This window comes from Chelonia mydas, chromosome 9, assembly GCF_015237465.2.
Source record: "Chelonia mydas isolate rCheMyd1 chromosome 9, rCheMyd1.pri.v2, whole genome shotgun sequence".
NCBI classification, from domain to species: domain Eukaryota; kingdom Metazoa; phylum Chordata; order Testudines; family Cheloniidae; genus Chelonia; species Chelonia mydas.
In genome coordinates, this window is record NC_057855.1 from 80,246,429 (window position 1) to 80,263,266 (window position 16,838).

The following is a 16,838-nucleotide window of genomic DNA, read 5'->3' on the forward strand; positions in this document are numbered from 1 at the left end:
ATTTGCAGTCCTACCCAGAAATCTTATCCTTTATGTAAATCTGTTTAAGCAAAATGCCTTATCTAAAGCTGCTATTGTAACCTGATATTGAATCAGTACAGCAATCTGCCATGGGCATATCCTGATCTAATTAAGAAGATGTTCTGGAGAGGACTGAAAGATCTGAAGAAAATTCAGATAATAGAACAGGCAAAAACAAGAAAGGGAAAGGAGGAGCAAAAACAAGAGATAAAAGATGAACAGAGAAAGAAGGGTAAAGCTCTGTGATACAAAAATATAAGATTAGCTAATAGTGAATGTGTGAAAGGGAGAATAGAGCCACTAAGAAGGAAAAGGCCAGGAATGAAAAATAATATGTAGGTGCAATTCATGCTATAAAAATAAATGCCATTGATTTATATATGAGTGTGAAAATGCCTTTTTTAGGAGGAGCAGGCTTTGCAAAATGTGTTTGACTTGAATTTTGTAAACAGCCCATTTTTACTGTAAGTCTATGGCCATGGTGCTAATTGAGTTGACAGAGCTAAAATTTTATCCACACCTAATTGCAACTACTTGGATTTGTCTAAGTTGATAGCACAGCATGGTAGACGTAGCATTGTATAGAAACGTTACATCTCGCACGATGCTCACGCATAGAGCAAATTTCCAGTCTGCTCATATTTCCAGTCTGATCAACATTTAATGTTTCATCTGAAAGATGTTCACAAACATCCATGAAAATCCCTTCTATGCTCCACTGAACACCAGCCATCACCAGCAAATAGTACTTGAAAGTGAGAGACTATGTTGTAATATTTCTTTCTCACAGCTAAAGAGAACAGGATTCCCTTCTGACCCCATCATCGCCACTCTTTAGTAGGAAGAGGGGGTGCTCTAGTGACACAAGGCCCTATCTTCGTCCACCCCCTCCCACAACACAGCTTTCCACAGTATTCTCTGCTGGCCTGAGAAGCAAAGAAAAATGTAATATTACAAAATCATTGATAAAGAAGTGGACACATTTTCCACTAAAGCCTTTAAATACTGTATACTCCTTTTCCTTCATTTGTTGGAAAAATAACCCTTTTTTCTTCCCTCCCCCTTCCCCACTCTCTATTAGGTATACAGGTAGGTTGCTGGAATTAGAAGGGATGTGTGAGTCTGAATGGTGTCAAAGTGCAAAGGGCTCTGAATGAAAAGCCACACCTCTGAAAAGGAAAAGATCTCATTATAATTTGCACCTCTTTTGCAAACATATCTCTCGACAAATAGTTCATTATTTAGGCATGCATCTGAGCTAAACATGTGAAATGGAATCCACTGCACAGAAATCTAACATATACAAAAATACAATGGTGATTTTCAACTAGTAAGACATGGTTTATCCCCTTCGTTTAACAAACACTCAACAATGCCTTATCAAAACATTTGTAAAATTCCCTTTCTTGATATTACTACTACTATTTACTTTTATAGCATCCAGGGTGTGCTAGGTGCTCTACATACAGGTATGAAGTCAAATTCAGAGAGCTGACAATTAAGATGTGTCCCACCAATTTCACCTGAAAAGAAAATGTAAACTTCAAAAATCACATTTGTCTCAGAATTGTATATTTCCTGTTAGTAACACCCAAGAAGACTAGAACTGAAGGAAATTTGGATAAATTTTTTTTTTTACTCCACTTATTTAATTTGGTTGCTTTTGATACCACCTGTGTCTGATCTGTTGCACTGCTTACCTTGAAAAGTTAGTCAGTTAGCCCCTGATCCAGCAGTGGACTCTACATCGGTAAATCCCTTTAAACCCCTGTGAAGTCAATGGGGCTCCATATGGGCGCAAAAGTCTAGCCATGCTCATTGCAAGGTTAGGGAATTAACATCTCCCATGCTGAAAAGACTAATAAATATCACCAGAAAAGAAAAAACCACTATGAGCACACATTTTTAAAGAATTATATTTTAAAAATTCAAGACATACTACTTAAAGGGTTGGTCTATAGAAATTGGACTTCTCTGAAACTGGACAGTTACAAAATATTCAAGTGGGTAGTATCCCTTTAAAAAGAGTTGAAAGATAAACAAGTAATTTGTGAAGTTCAGAATATAAAGGTTTAATAAACATATTTACCAGTATACTTTATCCCCCTTAAAACTATATAAATAAATGCTTTAGACAAAAGTCCTCATTTTAAAAGAGCTGAGGCAAAATCCTTTTGGCAACATATAAATTGCAATTATAGTTACCTATATAGATTTTAAAAAACAATTTTTTTTTCTAGAAGCACAAGCAATTTCAACATCATTGTGCTGTGGTGGAATTGTTTTAGGTGAGTGGGAATGGGGGTAGGATACATAAAAGATCTGTGAAAAAGGAAGCACTAGAACTAGCAGCAAGGTGGGGTTGCCTGGATGGTCAGCCCTTCATTTGAATGCAAATGTAATTATGAGGCAGGCAGTTACCCTGACGTCAGACAAGATCTTGGTAAACCATTACCACCAGCACCTGGTAAAAACAGTTGTTGATAATACAGGATGAGTTAGAAGATTCCAAGTAGAATATCATTTATTAAGATCAGGAAAACAATTTTTTTTTTTTAAAGAGTGAAAGAAAACATTGATGAACAGGATGTCTTAACAAAGTTCTTTCACCAGTTGCAACCATCATGTACGTAAGTTATCTTTTGGATAAAGAAACCAGCATGTATCCAGGATCCGTAAGGTGCAACAACAACCTACCAGTGCAAAATTTTGTCTCCACTCCATCCTATTCAGATTACATGGGATATCATCATGTGCCAAGCATGGACAACCATGGACAGTCTTCAGGAGGTTGGGGATCCCACTATGGCATGCAAAGGGAAGACTGGAATACTTATGGCCCAGGACCCTCCAGCATAGTTACTGCTGCACAAATCAATGGCTCGTCTCCTGGGCAGGTCTCCTACAGCTCTACTGATTACAATTCCCTGCATCCTGCTGGATCTGGAGTTTTACCTCCTGTAGATACAATTAATGCAGAGCAAATCTCTTCCAACAGTCAAAAGCATGGCTCTTATGAATGGATGAGAAAAACGCAATCTACTACTGCAGGTAAGTGAATTTTCAACCCTCTAAAACATTTTCTATTATCTTTCACTGGTCTCATTTATAGAGAGTCTTAATTGGATCTCATACCTAGCTGGATTGCTCATTATATTTAATGTAGCACTTTATAAATACAGTTTGAACTGAATTCGTACTAGTTTCACTTTTCTCTTATAAATGTTTTTTAATGTTGCTTGTGTGGAATGGCTGCTGTGTTCTACCTTAGATCTGGCTACATTTCACAAACTATAACATGATCTTTGCACATACAGTCTGTAATGCACTTTAAGATCCTTTTGGACAAAATGTATTGTAGACAAAATATTATTAATGTACATGCAGAAAACAGTATTAATAACAAAAATTATTTAACTAAAAGAAAAGTCATTTAATAAGTTTTATGAGAAAGTGTTAAATGTACTTACTTTTAATAGTCATATTTGCAAAAATACTATGTTACTATCTTGCTAGCTATTGAGCAATAAATGTTTTGACATCTTCAGTTTGGCTTTATTCTTTCAACAATTCTTTAAAAGAGAATTCAGTTTAGGCCCCTCCAACTATGATGATTAAGCCATTTTCTCCTGGTTAGTATATTTTTTATTTCAGTTAGTGGATTTATCAATTGAGTAGATACATTCCCTGGCAAGCAATCAGCTTTAATTATGATTTTATTGATTGTATAAATTTTTTTGCAGACATGACAAGTCCCAACGAAAGGAGAGCTTCTCATTTCGGTTTGGTTTTCTTTTTAGTTGTTTTTAAAAGTATCTCCTTGTTCAGCAGGATTTTGTTATGTGTTACAGTTAGACATTTAAAAACCTCCCTTGTTCAAACTGTCAGAGCTTGATGTGCTCGATTTTGTGACAAGCTGCATGCCAGAAGACCCTTTCTGTGTAGATCAGCTGGGTGTAGATTATGTGTAGCAAGGCCTGCCAGCTGCTAAATCTATTGTTAAGGTTAAAAATAGTAAGTGTGTGTTACACACCATCAAAGAAAATGGCCTAAGGAAAGAAGGGCAGTTACAACTGGAACAATCTTACAGGATACATAAATTCAGTTACAGATGGCTACTAGTCACTCAAGAACAAGATTAGTTTTACAATTGTTTTTCAGCCAAAATGTCCATGTTTATTTTATATTTCATTTTTGTTAAAAATTAAAAATAAACCTAAGCCAGTCTTCAGATATCACAGAGTGTCCATTTGGAGCCTGTATATGTCCATACGTACATGGCTCCTCAAAACCAGGGATATTAATAGGGTCTGGTTTTCTCCTCACATTCTCTTGTGCAAATCAAGAGTTCATTCATGTAAAATGGATGTAAGAGTTGGATGGACTCAAAAGAGCTGGTGTGACTGAATTAAAGGGCAATGGGACAAAATTCATCCTTGATGTAACTCCACTGAATTCTAATTGAACTAGTATGTTTAAGGAATGAAATAGATACAAAAAATCAGGAAGCCGAGTTCCATACAGTACTTAAAAGTTTACCAACATCGGAAGCCATTAATAGGCCCAGACCTTGTAAAGACTTTATACACAGGCTTAATTTAATGCACTGAAGCCCCAATTCAGCCAAGCATTTAAGCAGATGCTTAAGGCCATCTTTATTCAGCAAAGTACCTAACACATGCTTTGTGAACAGAAATGGACTGTTGAATTGAGGCCTGTGAATAGAATCAATTTAAGGGACAGTTAAGCAGGTAAGTTTTTGCCTGATCAGGGCTTTAGCTTCCCAGGGCCCAATCTTTTGAGGTGTTGAGCACCTTCAACTCTCCCATTTGACTTCAGTAGTTTGAGTTCACTCAGAACCTAACAGGATCAGGTCCAAAAATGTCTTAATCTTGTGAAAAATAAATTCTATTTGGGAAAATGAAGTATATCGTGTGAGATGTATATATAACACAGTCCAAACAAGATTTCACCAAGCTTGATTTTTTTTTAAAAAAAAAATGAAAATATTGAATGTAAAAGGTAGTTAATGTTATTAGTCCCACACATGTCCCTAGTAATAGTCCAAATGTAAATACAGTTTTAACAATTTGCTAAAAAGTCTCTACATTTAAAAAAAAGAAAAAAAAAACCTAAACGCAAAGGAGATAAAATTAAATGGGAATCATATAGGCTAACTGTTCAATGCTTTCTCTAGAAGATATTGCAATAAGAAGAACTTAAAACATTCCATCTTCTATAGAATTAAAGAAATCAAAGACGGAAAAAGCCTGCTGAGTCATCATATCCACCTCTACCAGTGTAGAACTGCTCCCCCATATGTATTAACTAGAGCTCTGTCCAGTCTAGTTTTACATGACTCTAGGAATAAGATTTCTATCACTATTCTTCCAAGACTATTTCATTGTTAAGCAACTATATCTGAAATATATGGCCCTGACCTACAAAGATTTCATATGTACTTAATTTTACTCATTGTGAGTAGTCTGATATAACTCAACTTTATTTCAGCACATGTAAGTCTTTGCATGATTGGGGCCAAAATGTATTAAATGAAATGAAATGCGGGAACTTTCCTAAATGCAGTGCGGAAGATATCAGCAGGGATTACAAAAATAATGTCAAAGTCTCTTCTCGTACTTAATGCATTAAATTTTGACAATATATTTTGTACAGTACATACTGTAGCAAAATACTACATTTTGCTGGATATATTTTAAATTCAGTTGCATCCAAAGCAAAACCATTAAAAGTGATAACTCACCAAACCAATTCTCAGGAAAAAAATGCTGCAATAAAAAAAGAAAATTATGATTTGATACTTTCCAATATAATGGACTCTTTGAAATGTAATTATTAATATATTTTTCTATAAACAATTACATATTATATAGTCCTCTAAAACTGTATTTTCAAAGAAAATGTTAAATTCCATTCTTCAAAAGCTACAGTGCAATTATGTTGAGGTTTTAAAAATAAGAAACACATTATTTCTGTAGTATCTGGCTGGTGAATCTTGCCCATATGCTCAGGGTTTAGCTGATCACCATATTTGGGGTCGGGAAGGAATTTTCCTCCAGGGCAGATTGGAAGAGGCCCTGGAGGTTTTTCGCCTTCCTCTGCAGCATGGGGCATGGGTCACTTGCTGGAGGATTCTCTGCTCCTTGAAGTCTTTAAACCACGATTTGAAGACTTCAATAGCTCAGACATAGATGAGAGGTTTTTCGCAGGAGTGGTGGGTGAAATTCTGTGGCCTGCGTTGTGCAGGAGGTCAGACTAGATGATCATAATGGTCCCTTCTGACCTAAATATCTATGAATCTATGAATTATGCAACAAGAATTTTTTAAAAATGCAAATTGAATCAAGCTGTATGCCTTTCAAGACAGGGTGCCACAAACAGAAAGGAACACATCCCTAGTTCCCCAAGATTTGATCCTGTTTTCGCTGGAGTCAAAAACAAAATCCCTGTTGATTTTAATGGTATAGGATTAGACCTTAAATCCAATTTATTTTTAAACCAATTCAAGTAATGGTATAAAATGAAACTCAGTATTTCCTTCTCTTATATTCTGCGAGAGGTGGAAGGGGAGGTGGAAGGGGAACGGAGGGAGGAAGGAAGGCACATTTGTACAGAGGTCCAGAGAATGTATTTCAAACCGCCGAAGAAGCGCATGTGGAAATTGTAGGGGGAGCAATCTGGCAAACCACATTCACAAAGATATCAGCATGGAGTTCAGTGGGATTATTAAGAGTAAAGATTATTCATGCATGGCTTGCAGGAACAAGCCTCAGACACGTTTTCTGTTTCGACATATTACACACATTTTATATAGATATGTGTGTGTTTAGATAGATCACGATGTACAATTAGTTCAGATGTCATCACAATAAAAATCTGTTGGAAAATGAAATAGGAAAGAAGCCATGAGGAAAAGGGCCAGGTACCAGTTCTAATGCTAATTTATTTCACTTTGTAATCCAGTTGTGACATCTATTTTTTCCCTGGGCTACATTGTCTTGGATTTTGAGGCCTATCTGTCATATTGAGGCAACAGACCCTTTTAACACTTCTCTCTGCTTTGATATGCAGCCCTGTCTCTTCCTTCTCCCTCTTTTCTTCAGGAGTTATATTGCCGGAAAGGGTGATGATTTTCACAGCAAATAAAGAGGCCTTCTCCTAGCTTTATTGTCTTCAGAAGAAATGCTCTGTGAATTTTATGGCCAAGTGGAATGGGATAAACTGTTCCTTCTATCCTACCCCCTCGAATCTTGGTTACATTTACTGATTATGGAAAAGTTAGAATAACCCTGTTGAAACTCTTGTTTTCACGAGTTAGACTAATGGCTTAAAATGTAATTGGAACATAATAGTTAGACCACTGTTAACAGAACACCCATCACTTAAGGCAAATATTTCAAAGCCAGGACTTTAGCCATCCTAAGAAAAGCAAAATATGAGTTGAAATATTCAACAAACTAACATCACCAATAAATGTGACTTTTAGTGATAGAAACATTTCCTATTTAAAGTAATATTGGGTTTAGGGAATCACCCTAAATTGTGTAACTTTAAATAAACCACCAGGTACAAATCAGCCGTGCTGTAGTCCACAAATTAAAAAGCCATGAGCAAAAGAAATATTCCTTCATCTATTTCTGTCCCTTTCTTTTTTTCCTGAGATGAAAGAGAGTCTGACATTTGTTTAGGGCTTGTAAATTCCAAACCAATTGGCTGTGTTTCTGAATGTGAAAGAGGTTCTTGATAAGATCTTCTTGTAGCTCTTTTGTGTGGCGTGTGCTTCATCTTAACACCTCAATGGAGTTTAGGGAACCACTTTAAAGGAGTCTTTGTCCTACAGTTTGTCCCAAAAAACCCTCACATCAAAAACAACCTGGGAAGATCAGAAGGATTTTACAAAAAAAAAAAAACACCACACACCAAACACACCACCCTTCCCAATCAACTTTGGAAAGTGCTAAAGAGAACAAATACATTACAGAATGACCTCTCTGTATTAACATCTGATAATCTTATCAACAGAAAATGAAAGCTTATCTTCCAAACACCAAGTAATAGACATGGTAATAATATTAATCCAGCATACTTATGAGCATCTTTTGTCTGATTTTGTTTTGGGATGGGGTGACACTGAAATCGTTTTTGTACACTAATGTTAGGGCCTGGTCCAGCATTTTACCATGTGCCTTCAATTCCCAATAGCAATTGAAGGCACTCTGTACCCATAATATCAAGCTCAAGAGGCATTCAGTACGCTGCAAACCTGGGCCTTTATTTTGCAGGTAATTCTAATTAAATGTTATTGAATTGGTATTTGTGCCCTAGAACTGAACAAGGTCATTGATAAAAAACATATTTACTATCTGTTTTTTAGTAGAACATTTCTTTAATTCTATGTTTGAAAGAGATGTGAAACCAATGTCTTAGGGCCAAATTTATTTCTTATGATACCTTGGTTGTACATCTCAACCAGACATGGAATTAGAGCATGTTTCTAAAAAAAACAGATGGTGGCTGAATTTTAGTGCTGGGGGAAGTTACTCCCGTGATGTATATGTATGCATATGCACACACAAAGACCACAGGCATCACTTCACCTGGCAGTGAAATACAGCAGCCTTTGGGGCAGAAGATAGCAAACACCAACAATTTATACATTTACATCACATAATTTGTATTAAGTGCTTTAGGATCCTCTCAGAAGAAAGGTGGCATAGGATATTTACTTTGAGAAATAATTTTGATTGCTGATTATTTTGCATGTATTAGTAACAAAAAGTAATTAGGGAAAATTATGAAGAAATGACTCCCTAGAGCAATAATGGAACAGAAAGAAAGCATTAGTTAAAGCATAGATATAAGGAGATCTGGATTCTGCTCACAGCTATGCTATAGACACACTGTGTGACTCTGGGTAAGTCACTTAACCACTCTGCACCGCAGTTTCCAAATCTGTAACAGAGAAAATAATCCCATATGGGTAATGTGAGGCTGAATTCATTAATGTCTATACAGTTCTTTGAGATCCTCAGATGGAAGATGCTATAGTCAAAGTATTAAAATACATGTGTTTCTTAAATAGGTAAAACAAGAACAAAGGAAAAGTACCGAGTTGTTTACACAGATCATCAGAGACTAGAATTAGAGAAGGAGTTTCATTGCAACAGATACATTACAATAAGGAGGAAGTCTGAACTTGCAGCAAACCTGGGACTATCTGAGAGACAGGTAAACGGAGCAAATACAAGATTTTCTATATATTTCATATTTACAGGCCAGGTCCTATTAATGGTAGTATCAGAGATGATAAGCCAATGAATTCAGTGCTGATGTTCTATAAGTAACATAGGACCAAGACACAGTTGATTGGTTGCAGCAATGTAGCTGCCATGGCTATAGGAGCTGTAGAATATGCTAAATACAAATAAATAACACTCAATTTAACATAAAAACCTGGAGTCATATATGTTTTTCTGGTTACTATGTGGGAAAAGTTTGAATAACTAACCATAACGAATTAACCTCAAACCACAAGCATGGAAAAGCACTTTTTCTTGCCTACACACCAGCTAACCACATGTACACAGCTGGAATTTTAAAAAGACCCAGTTTAACATAACATAGCATTGTTTTAGTTCTGTCCGTTATAACTATGGCATTCTCCATTTTGCTTCATTCTTGCAGTCGCAACAAAATGGTGACCCAGAAGAGATCTATAGCATCACGCTCAGTTCAGCTATCAGCAGACAGAATGAAAATGGAGAATGCAAATAGCAATAAAACATGTCTATATATTTTTTGGTTTTGATTTATTAATATTATTTCTGTGGGCCATATCGGCCTTTGATCTATGTGAGTTCAGTGCCTGGACTGAGGGTCTTACATGCCCCTGGATAGTCAGCAGTTTTTTCACCAATGCTTTACATTTCACAGGTAGCACACAGGTTACTTTAAACCAGAAGTTTTAGCGCCAAATTCTTATCCCTATGCACAGCTCAGGGCCCTAATTCAAGAAATCACTCCAGCACACACTTACATTTATCTCTAACATTAAGCACATGATTAAGTGCTGTCCTGAATATGGATGTTTCCCTGCAATTGAGCCAAAGTATATAGACACTGTTTAGGGGAAATCTATAGGTATTCAGGGTGGGGAATTCCCCCCAGAAATCACTAGATTGAATCCAGCACCTGTGGAGCACAGCTCTATGGTGTGCGGGAGATATAAACTAGTGTAAGGGGTCCCAGAATCCCACCCCTCCTTGTACAACAGAACTTTACAGGTTCTGCTGAAGTCAGTAGGAGGAGACAGGATTTGTTAATATTGAAAAAACTATCACCTCTCCAATACTTTAGTGACCAGAGTGCCTCTTCCCTGTCTGGGCAGATCTAGAGATTTTTCTTTTTAGTTCTCTTCTGAGTAAACATATTCAACTCTTTTGAATAGTCTCCTTCTTTAGTTGCCTCCTCTTCCTCCACATGCAGACTAAGAGACAACATGGAGTAGAATGAGATCGCTAAAGAAAAAAAGGGGGGTAATGATGCATAGATGTTCAATTTTAAAACTAGGCGTTGGATTTTGAGGAATACATAGTGTAAACCAGACTACCTACGTTACACTAAGGAGATTTCTGAAGTAATCAGTGCCACTGCCTAGAACCAGCAATTAGTCCTCTATTATGTTCAGTTACTTTTCTCTTATATAAAGGAGCCCTGTTTGTGAATGGCAATCTGTGCTTTTTATTAATGTGGACTTTAATTTTATTGCTAGTAAAATTTTGACACAATTTGTAATTATCTATTAGCATTTCTAAAACACACATCACATACATATCTAAATGCTGCTTATCACTTTGATTCAGTTTCTCCACTTGTATATATAATGGTGATAATGTAAATGACCTCCGTTGTAAAGTGTTTTGAGTTCTACCAGTGAAAAACATTATATGAGTTGTTGTTATTATCATCAATATCTATAAAGGAAGAGAAATGGTAGAATGCATAAGGAATGTCATGGAAAATACTGAAATTATTATAATGCCATTATATAAATGTTACATGCTCACATGCAATACAGCCTTCAGCTCTGGTCACCTATCTAAAGGAATGTAGCAAAAACACAGGAGGCTCTGAAATGTATCCGTGGGGACATAAGAGAAGTATACAAGATGATAAATGAATGATATGGTGAAGGTAGACCATGTGGTAATACACAATTAAATTGAAAAGGCAGCAGATTTAAAACTGATAAAAGTGAAATCTTTTTATATGCATCATTAGTCTGTGGAACTTACTGTCACTAGATATCATTGAAGTCAAGAGCAGAGCAAGATTAAAAAAAAGTGAACATCCACCTTTTGTTAAATAGTTTTGGGGTTTTTTTTAAGTGTGGAAGGTAATAAACTCTCATGCTTCAGGACATAAATCAACCTCTAATTAATGGAATAGAAAGAAACTTCTCTTATGGACCTATTCCATAATTGCATGTTCCTCAGAAACATCTAGTACTGGCCACTGTCAGAGAAAAGATAGTGGAGTAGAGGGACCTCTGGTCTTTTCGAATAAGGTAATTCCTATGTTGCTGTAGTTCTAATTAAAACACAAAAATATCTATAACATGGGCAGACATGAGAAAGAAATAAAGTTTCTATTAGCTATAATATGGTTGCATAATAAACATAGCTTTTTCACTCCTTAAAGGTAATTTTTCCCTTTCTGTTGCTAATGTTATTGTACACCACTCTAACTACTTATCAGAATTAAACATACACTGTTTATAACATTTCAGGTGAAAATCTGGTTTCAGAATCGCCGAGCCAAGGAGAGGAAAATGATCAAGAAGAAAATCTCTCAGTTTGATGGCAGTGGAGGCTCAGTTCAGAGTGACTCAGGTTCAGTCAGCCCAGCTGAGATGTCTAACTCTCTATTCCCACCACCACATGCAATAAATGGATTACAGCCCATTGAGATACAGCAGGTCATAGTCTCAGAATGAACAGGAGAAAGTGAAAAGGACTCATTTTTTTTTCTCCCCTTGAAATGTCAATTTTGTAAAGGACAATTCTCATTCAACTTGTGTCAGACTGCTAGCTGTCCTGCACAGGAACGAGGACTGTTTTCAAAATGTTATAATCATTGCAGCTATCTCAGGGAACGCTTGCTGCTAAAATCCATGACTCAGAAAACTTTGAGTAGGAGATAATTTTGCTTCAGATACTGACAGAGTGAAACAACTGAAAACTCAGGTGAACGTAGTTCTAGTCTGTTTATATATTGCGGAAAATTTTTTGCTGAACTGATTATAATGGACTAATATACCAGGAAATATATGATGCTGGGTGTATTTGCGCATTACTTTTTAAAAATACAATTAGAGTAAATTGTAGTTGTTTACAAAATGTTCAGATTTAGCCTATCAAATGCCACCTTTTAAAAAAAGATAATAAAAGCAATGTTTTAACACAACAAGAAATAATATTCTGTTCTATATAGGATTTTATTTCATGCTCATAATAATAGTATTTTAGCATCTATATATACAGTGTTATTCTATAATCTTGGCAACAGCTGAATGGCAATATAAACAATATATTGCATCTAGCTACATAAAAAGTATCATCTTTGTCCTACATAACTGTACATTCAAGTTTTCTGAATACAACAGAATTTCAAATTTGTAGCATTATATAGCAAACCTGCCAAGAGCTGGTATACTCACAGTATATACAAAGTGGTTCAAAAGATGCAAACATTGTTCACTTTTCAATGACTGTATATATTATTGTTTAAGAATGGGAAGGAAGTCTAACATTATCGTGAAGTTGTTCAGTAATACTGTAACAAATTCTGTTTATCTAATGACATAAAAAGCTTAGAGTCAAATATCAGCCTCCAGCTCGCAGCAGGCATGACCCACTTATTTTAAATAAAATGTGTGTGTTGGTCCATGGGCAGAAGGTAGCCCTTACAATTAATTTGGGATGACAGGTAGAATACCAGTAAGAGTGCCAGGGTACAGTGCATAATCACTGGCAGCAATCTAGTATTTACAAGCAACTCCATAACCTTACTGATATGGAAACAAAAATATTTTACTAAAGAACCATCATTCTGTTTCAGTCTTCAAACAGATCATTAGAAACAAGGACAAGAAAAAAGGGATACAAAGAGTAAGGAAAATACCAGCAGTTGTTCTCTGAAAGACTCACATGTCCCAAACACATTCATTACTTCAACAGGGTTGAATTCTTTTTCTCAGAACTAAATGATCAAATTCTGCCTTCGTTACAGTCAAGCAGGATTAATAATAAGCGTACCTGGGAGCAGAAGACTGGTACATCATTTTTAACGCCAAGTGATGCTAACCAAATAAATGATTCTTTATCTGGTTTTAAAGTTAAATAACTTTAAACTACTTGCTTTCACTGCTTTCCCAATTTATTTAAAGACGTCCCACCATAATTGCTATAAAATGGTTGCCAAGATTCTAGCATAACATTCACATTATTATTACTACTCCTTTTTTATTTTTTTGGTAGAAGGAAATGTCTAAGGTTAGATTTTACAGGCAGAAAATCTGTAACCTTATGGATCAATAACCCATTCTCAGTGATTTCTCCAAGTTACTTCCTAAAACAGGGAGGCCAACCTGTGGCTCCGGAGCCACATGCGGCTCTTCAGAGGTTAATATGCGGCTCCTTACCTAGGCACTGATTCCGGGGCTGGTGCTATAGATGCTAACTTTCCAGTGTGCTGGGGGTGCTCATTACTCAACCCCCTGCTCTGCCCCAAGACCTGCCCCCACTCTACCCCTTCCCCCAAGGCCCCTGCCCCTTCCCCTGAGCCTTGCATGCCCTCGCTCCTCCCCTCTACCCCCCATAGCCTCCTGGGCACATGAAACAGCTGACTGCGGGGGGAGGGAGGAGTAAGTGCTGATTGGTGGGGGCTGCCGGCAGGCGGGAGGGACTGGGGGCTGGAGAGCAGATGTGGGGGCTGCTGACATATTACTGTGGCTCTTTGGCAATGTACATTGGTAAATTCTGGCTCCTTCTCAGGCTCGGGTTGGCCACCCCTATCCTAGAATATGATATTCATATGGAATTGAATAAATTCCCACCGTTTATTGCAAGCAAACTGCAAACAGTAAATCTTTTGTGTACATGTAGGAATCAATCATTGCAGCTTCTGTAAAGTGAGAAGAAAGTCAGATTATTAATAGTGTATGGATAGTCAAAAAGTGTGCAATGGTATTATTGGAGGCCTATTTGTATGGACACTTCGGGGGACAGTGAATCATATCTATTAACACAAGTATGTTTAAATTAGTATGCCTTGGTTTGTGCCAGAAGGAACATATCTGCCAACAGAAGACTAGGCCCATACATATGGTACTCTGCATTGTTCATTCAAAGAAGACATATATACATATATTCTGGTGAACGATTGGAGGGGATGGTTTCCTCAGTTTGACCAGTTCTCCTGGACATATTGTCCCTTTGTAGACTTAAGGACAAAGTGATGGCTGCCTAAAATATGGCATGGATGAAGGAGGCATAGCAAGTCATTCTCCCCACCCTATCACTACCATTCAGAAGGCAGCCATAATGCTTTACAAATGCAAGAGGGAACATGTCTGGAGTAGGGCAACTGCCTTACTATCCCAATTGCCCCCACACCGGCAAACATCAGGAGGTCAATTCTCACAGAAGGGCAGGCTACAGCTTTTCTGAAGGTCTTAATCACTGGTAAGCAAGCTCACCTTGACACCCCACTAGTGTTATAATTATTCCTTCTCATGCTCTATGTAGGCTTAAATCCCTCCAGCCACAGCTGCTCCAGCCACAGCTGCTCAGACAGTTCACTTACTCCTTCCCCACTAATGCTCCTCTGGTTCTTGAAGGCTTAATTGAGACATAAATGTAACTTGTTAAACAACAGTGTGAGATTTTGCAAGTGGCTACAAGCACATCATGAAATGCATATTTTTCTAGTACTTTAAGAAACTGCTGTCCTTCTTAGGCCATGTCTACTACAGGGAAGGGACTATAGTGGCATAGCTGTGGTGCTGTAGCTATGCCAGCACAATCCCATAGTGCAGATGCCATCTAAAGCAATGGATGGGGTTCTTCCATCACCGCAAGAACACTACCTCGCCGAACTACAACAGCCAGGAGCATTCTTCAGTCAAACTAGCTGCTGGTCGCTTCGGGGTACGGATTTTTCACACTTCTGAGTACCATAGCTTTGTCAACCTACATTTTAAGTGCAGACCAGGCTTTAGTGACTAGTGTTGTTCTGGCTAATTAATTGTAGGTATCAAGCAATGCTTGCTAAATAATTAGCTTTTTATAACTTCTAGATTAACGGGGAAGCCTTGAAAAAAATCCCATCAAAATACTACTGTCAGTAGCACTCTATGGGTGGATTTTAAAAAATATAAATAAACAAGCAAATAATATTTTCTCTTCTGGTTCTCATCTAACATATCAGTAGGAAGCTTTTAGCTGAACTGTTAAAAGATTAACGAATAACAGTAAAATTTAGAACTGAAATAGAAGTTTATATTTTCAAAGCAGTGTATAAATATTAACTCATCAATCCTCACCATACATGTGAGAAGCTGGCAAGTATTTTCCCTTTTTCCACCTGAAGAAAATGGGACAAAGATTAACTGGTTTACCCGGAAGCCACTCAGATAATCTGTATAAAAACTGGGATTAGAATTCAGGCATTCCTCACTCCCATGCCTATTCTATTGGCCTGCTGCCTTCAAATCAAGAAGCAGGAATGGCATGAAAAGTGCGGCAAAGCTGTTGGAAACATATTACAAATTATTCACTGAATAGATGTACACGGGAATTTTTGCTATCTAAACAGGCTCTCTTTCCAACAAGTTTATTGTACAAACTAAAATCAAACCTTCATCTAGCTATTTATCTGGTTCAAATCCAAGATCATTCATAGCTAACATACTATAGTCACACATAAGCTGCAGTTTGCACACTAGCCTTTCTGAGAGGCCAGGCTGCCAGGAAGCAGGGGTGTTCACAAGGGGTGGAGGCAAGCGGGGACACAGCCCCCCCCCCCCAATATTCATCTAAAAATATGTATTTCTGCTCCAGCTCCAGCCCCAGCCCCCGCCACTCCTTTGCTCCGGCGGCTGACCGTTGTTCACTGCCCTAGCCCCAGCTGCTGCTTCAGCCCTGGCCGCTGACCCAGCCCCCAGCCACTGCTCTAATGTGCCCCTCCAAAAGCAGTCAAATTTAAATTCCTGGGCACACCTCTGCCAGAAAGTGACATGTTGGTAGGAGAAAGGAAGGAACAGAACTGCTGAAAGCACAAGATTATACTTCAGAACAACGGCCATTGTTTGTATAAGGATCACCTCTAAAATGGGATTTTGATTTTAGATGTGGATGTGCTAAGACAGGGGTCGGCAACCTTTCAGAAGTGGTGTGCCGAGTCTTCATTTATTCATTCTAATTTAAGGTTTCGAGTGCTGGTAATACATTTTAACGTTTTTAGAACGTCTCTCTCTATAAGTCTATATTATATCATTACACTATTGTTGTATGTAAAGTAAACAAGGTTTTTAAAATGTTTAAGACGCTTCATTTAAAATTAAATTAAAATGCAGATCTTATCAGTTTAGTGCAGTGGTTCTTAACCTGGGGTGCGAGATGCCCTTTCTGGGGGTGTGAGACATGCGAGATTTTTTTAGAAGGTAAATCATCGAAAACACAAATTAAGCACAGGCACATAAGTACAACTACTTTGTTTCATCAAACCTATGTATT

The 16,838-nt window shown here is 37.4% G+C and overlaps 1 protein-coding gene and 1 long non-coding RNA gene across 6 annotated transcripts in view; one reads left to right on the top strand and one right to left on the bottom strand.

Annotated features, from left to right (window-relative positions):
- Window positions 1-16,838, bottom strand: part of LOC119567038 — a 77,584-nt gene that overhangs the window by 45,759 nt on the left and 14,987 nt on the right. For 2 of the 5 annotated variants that reach the window (XR_005226714.2, XR_005226712.2), the window contains exon 3: window positions 1,451-5,810. This is a non-coding gene — a long non-coding RNA (uncharacterized LOC119567038). The remainder of the gene's footprint in view (window positions 1-1,450; window positions 5,811-16,838) is intronic. The other 3 variants (XR_005226713.2, XR_006283539.1, XR_006283538.1) reach the window with 3 other exon arrangements.
- CDX4 (caudal type homeobox 4) lies at window positions 2,646-12,047 on the top strand. Its single transcript, XM_037908536.2, has 3 exons — window positions 2,646-3,072; window positions 9,125-9,270; window positions 11,831-12,047. Exons 1-3 carry the CDS (start codon window positions 2,646-2,648, stop codon window positions 12,035-12,037), a joined length of 780 nt encoding a protein of 259 aa, XP_037764464.1. The 3' UTR covers window positions 12,038-12,047.

Coding starts and splice junctions, on each gene's coding strand:
- CDX4 (XM_037908536.2), top strand. CDS start 2,646: ATGTACGTAAGTTATCTTTTGGATAAAGAAACCAGCATGTATCCAGGA. Junction 3,073..9,124: donor AACGCAATCTACTACTGCAG/GTAAGTGAATTT, acceptor TTTCTTAAATAG/GTAAAACAAGAACAAAGGAA. Junction 9,271..11,830: donor TGGGACTATCTGAGAGACAG/GTAAACGGAGCA, acceptor ATAACATTTCAG/GTGAAAATCTGGTTTCAGAA.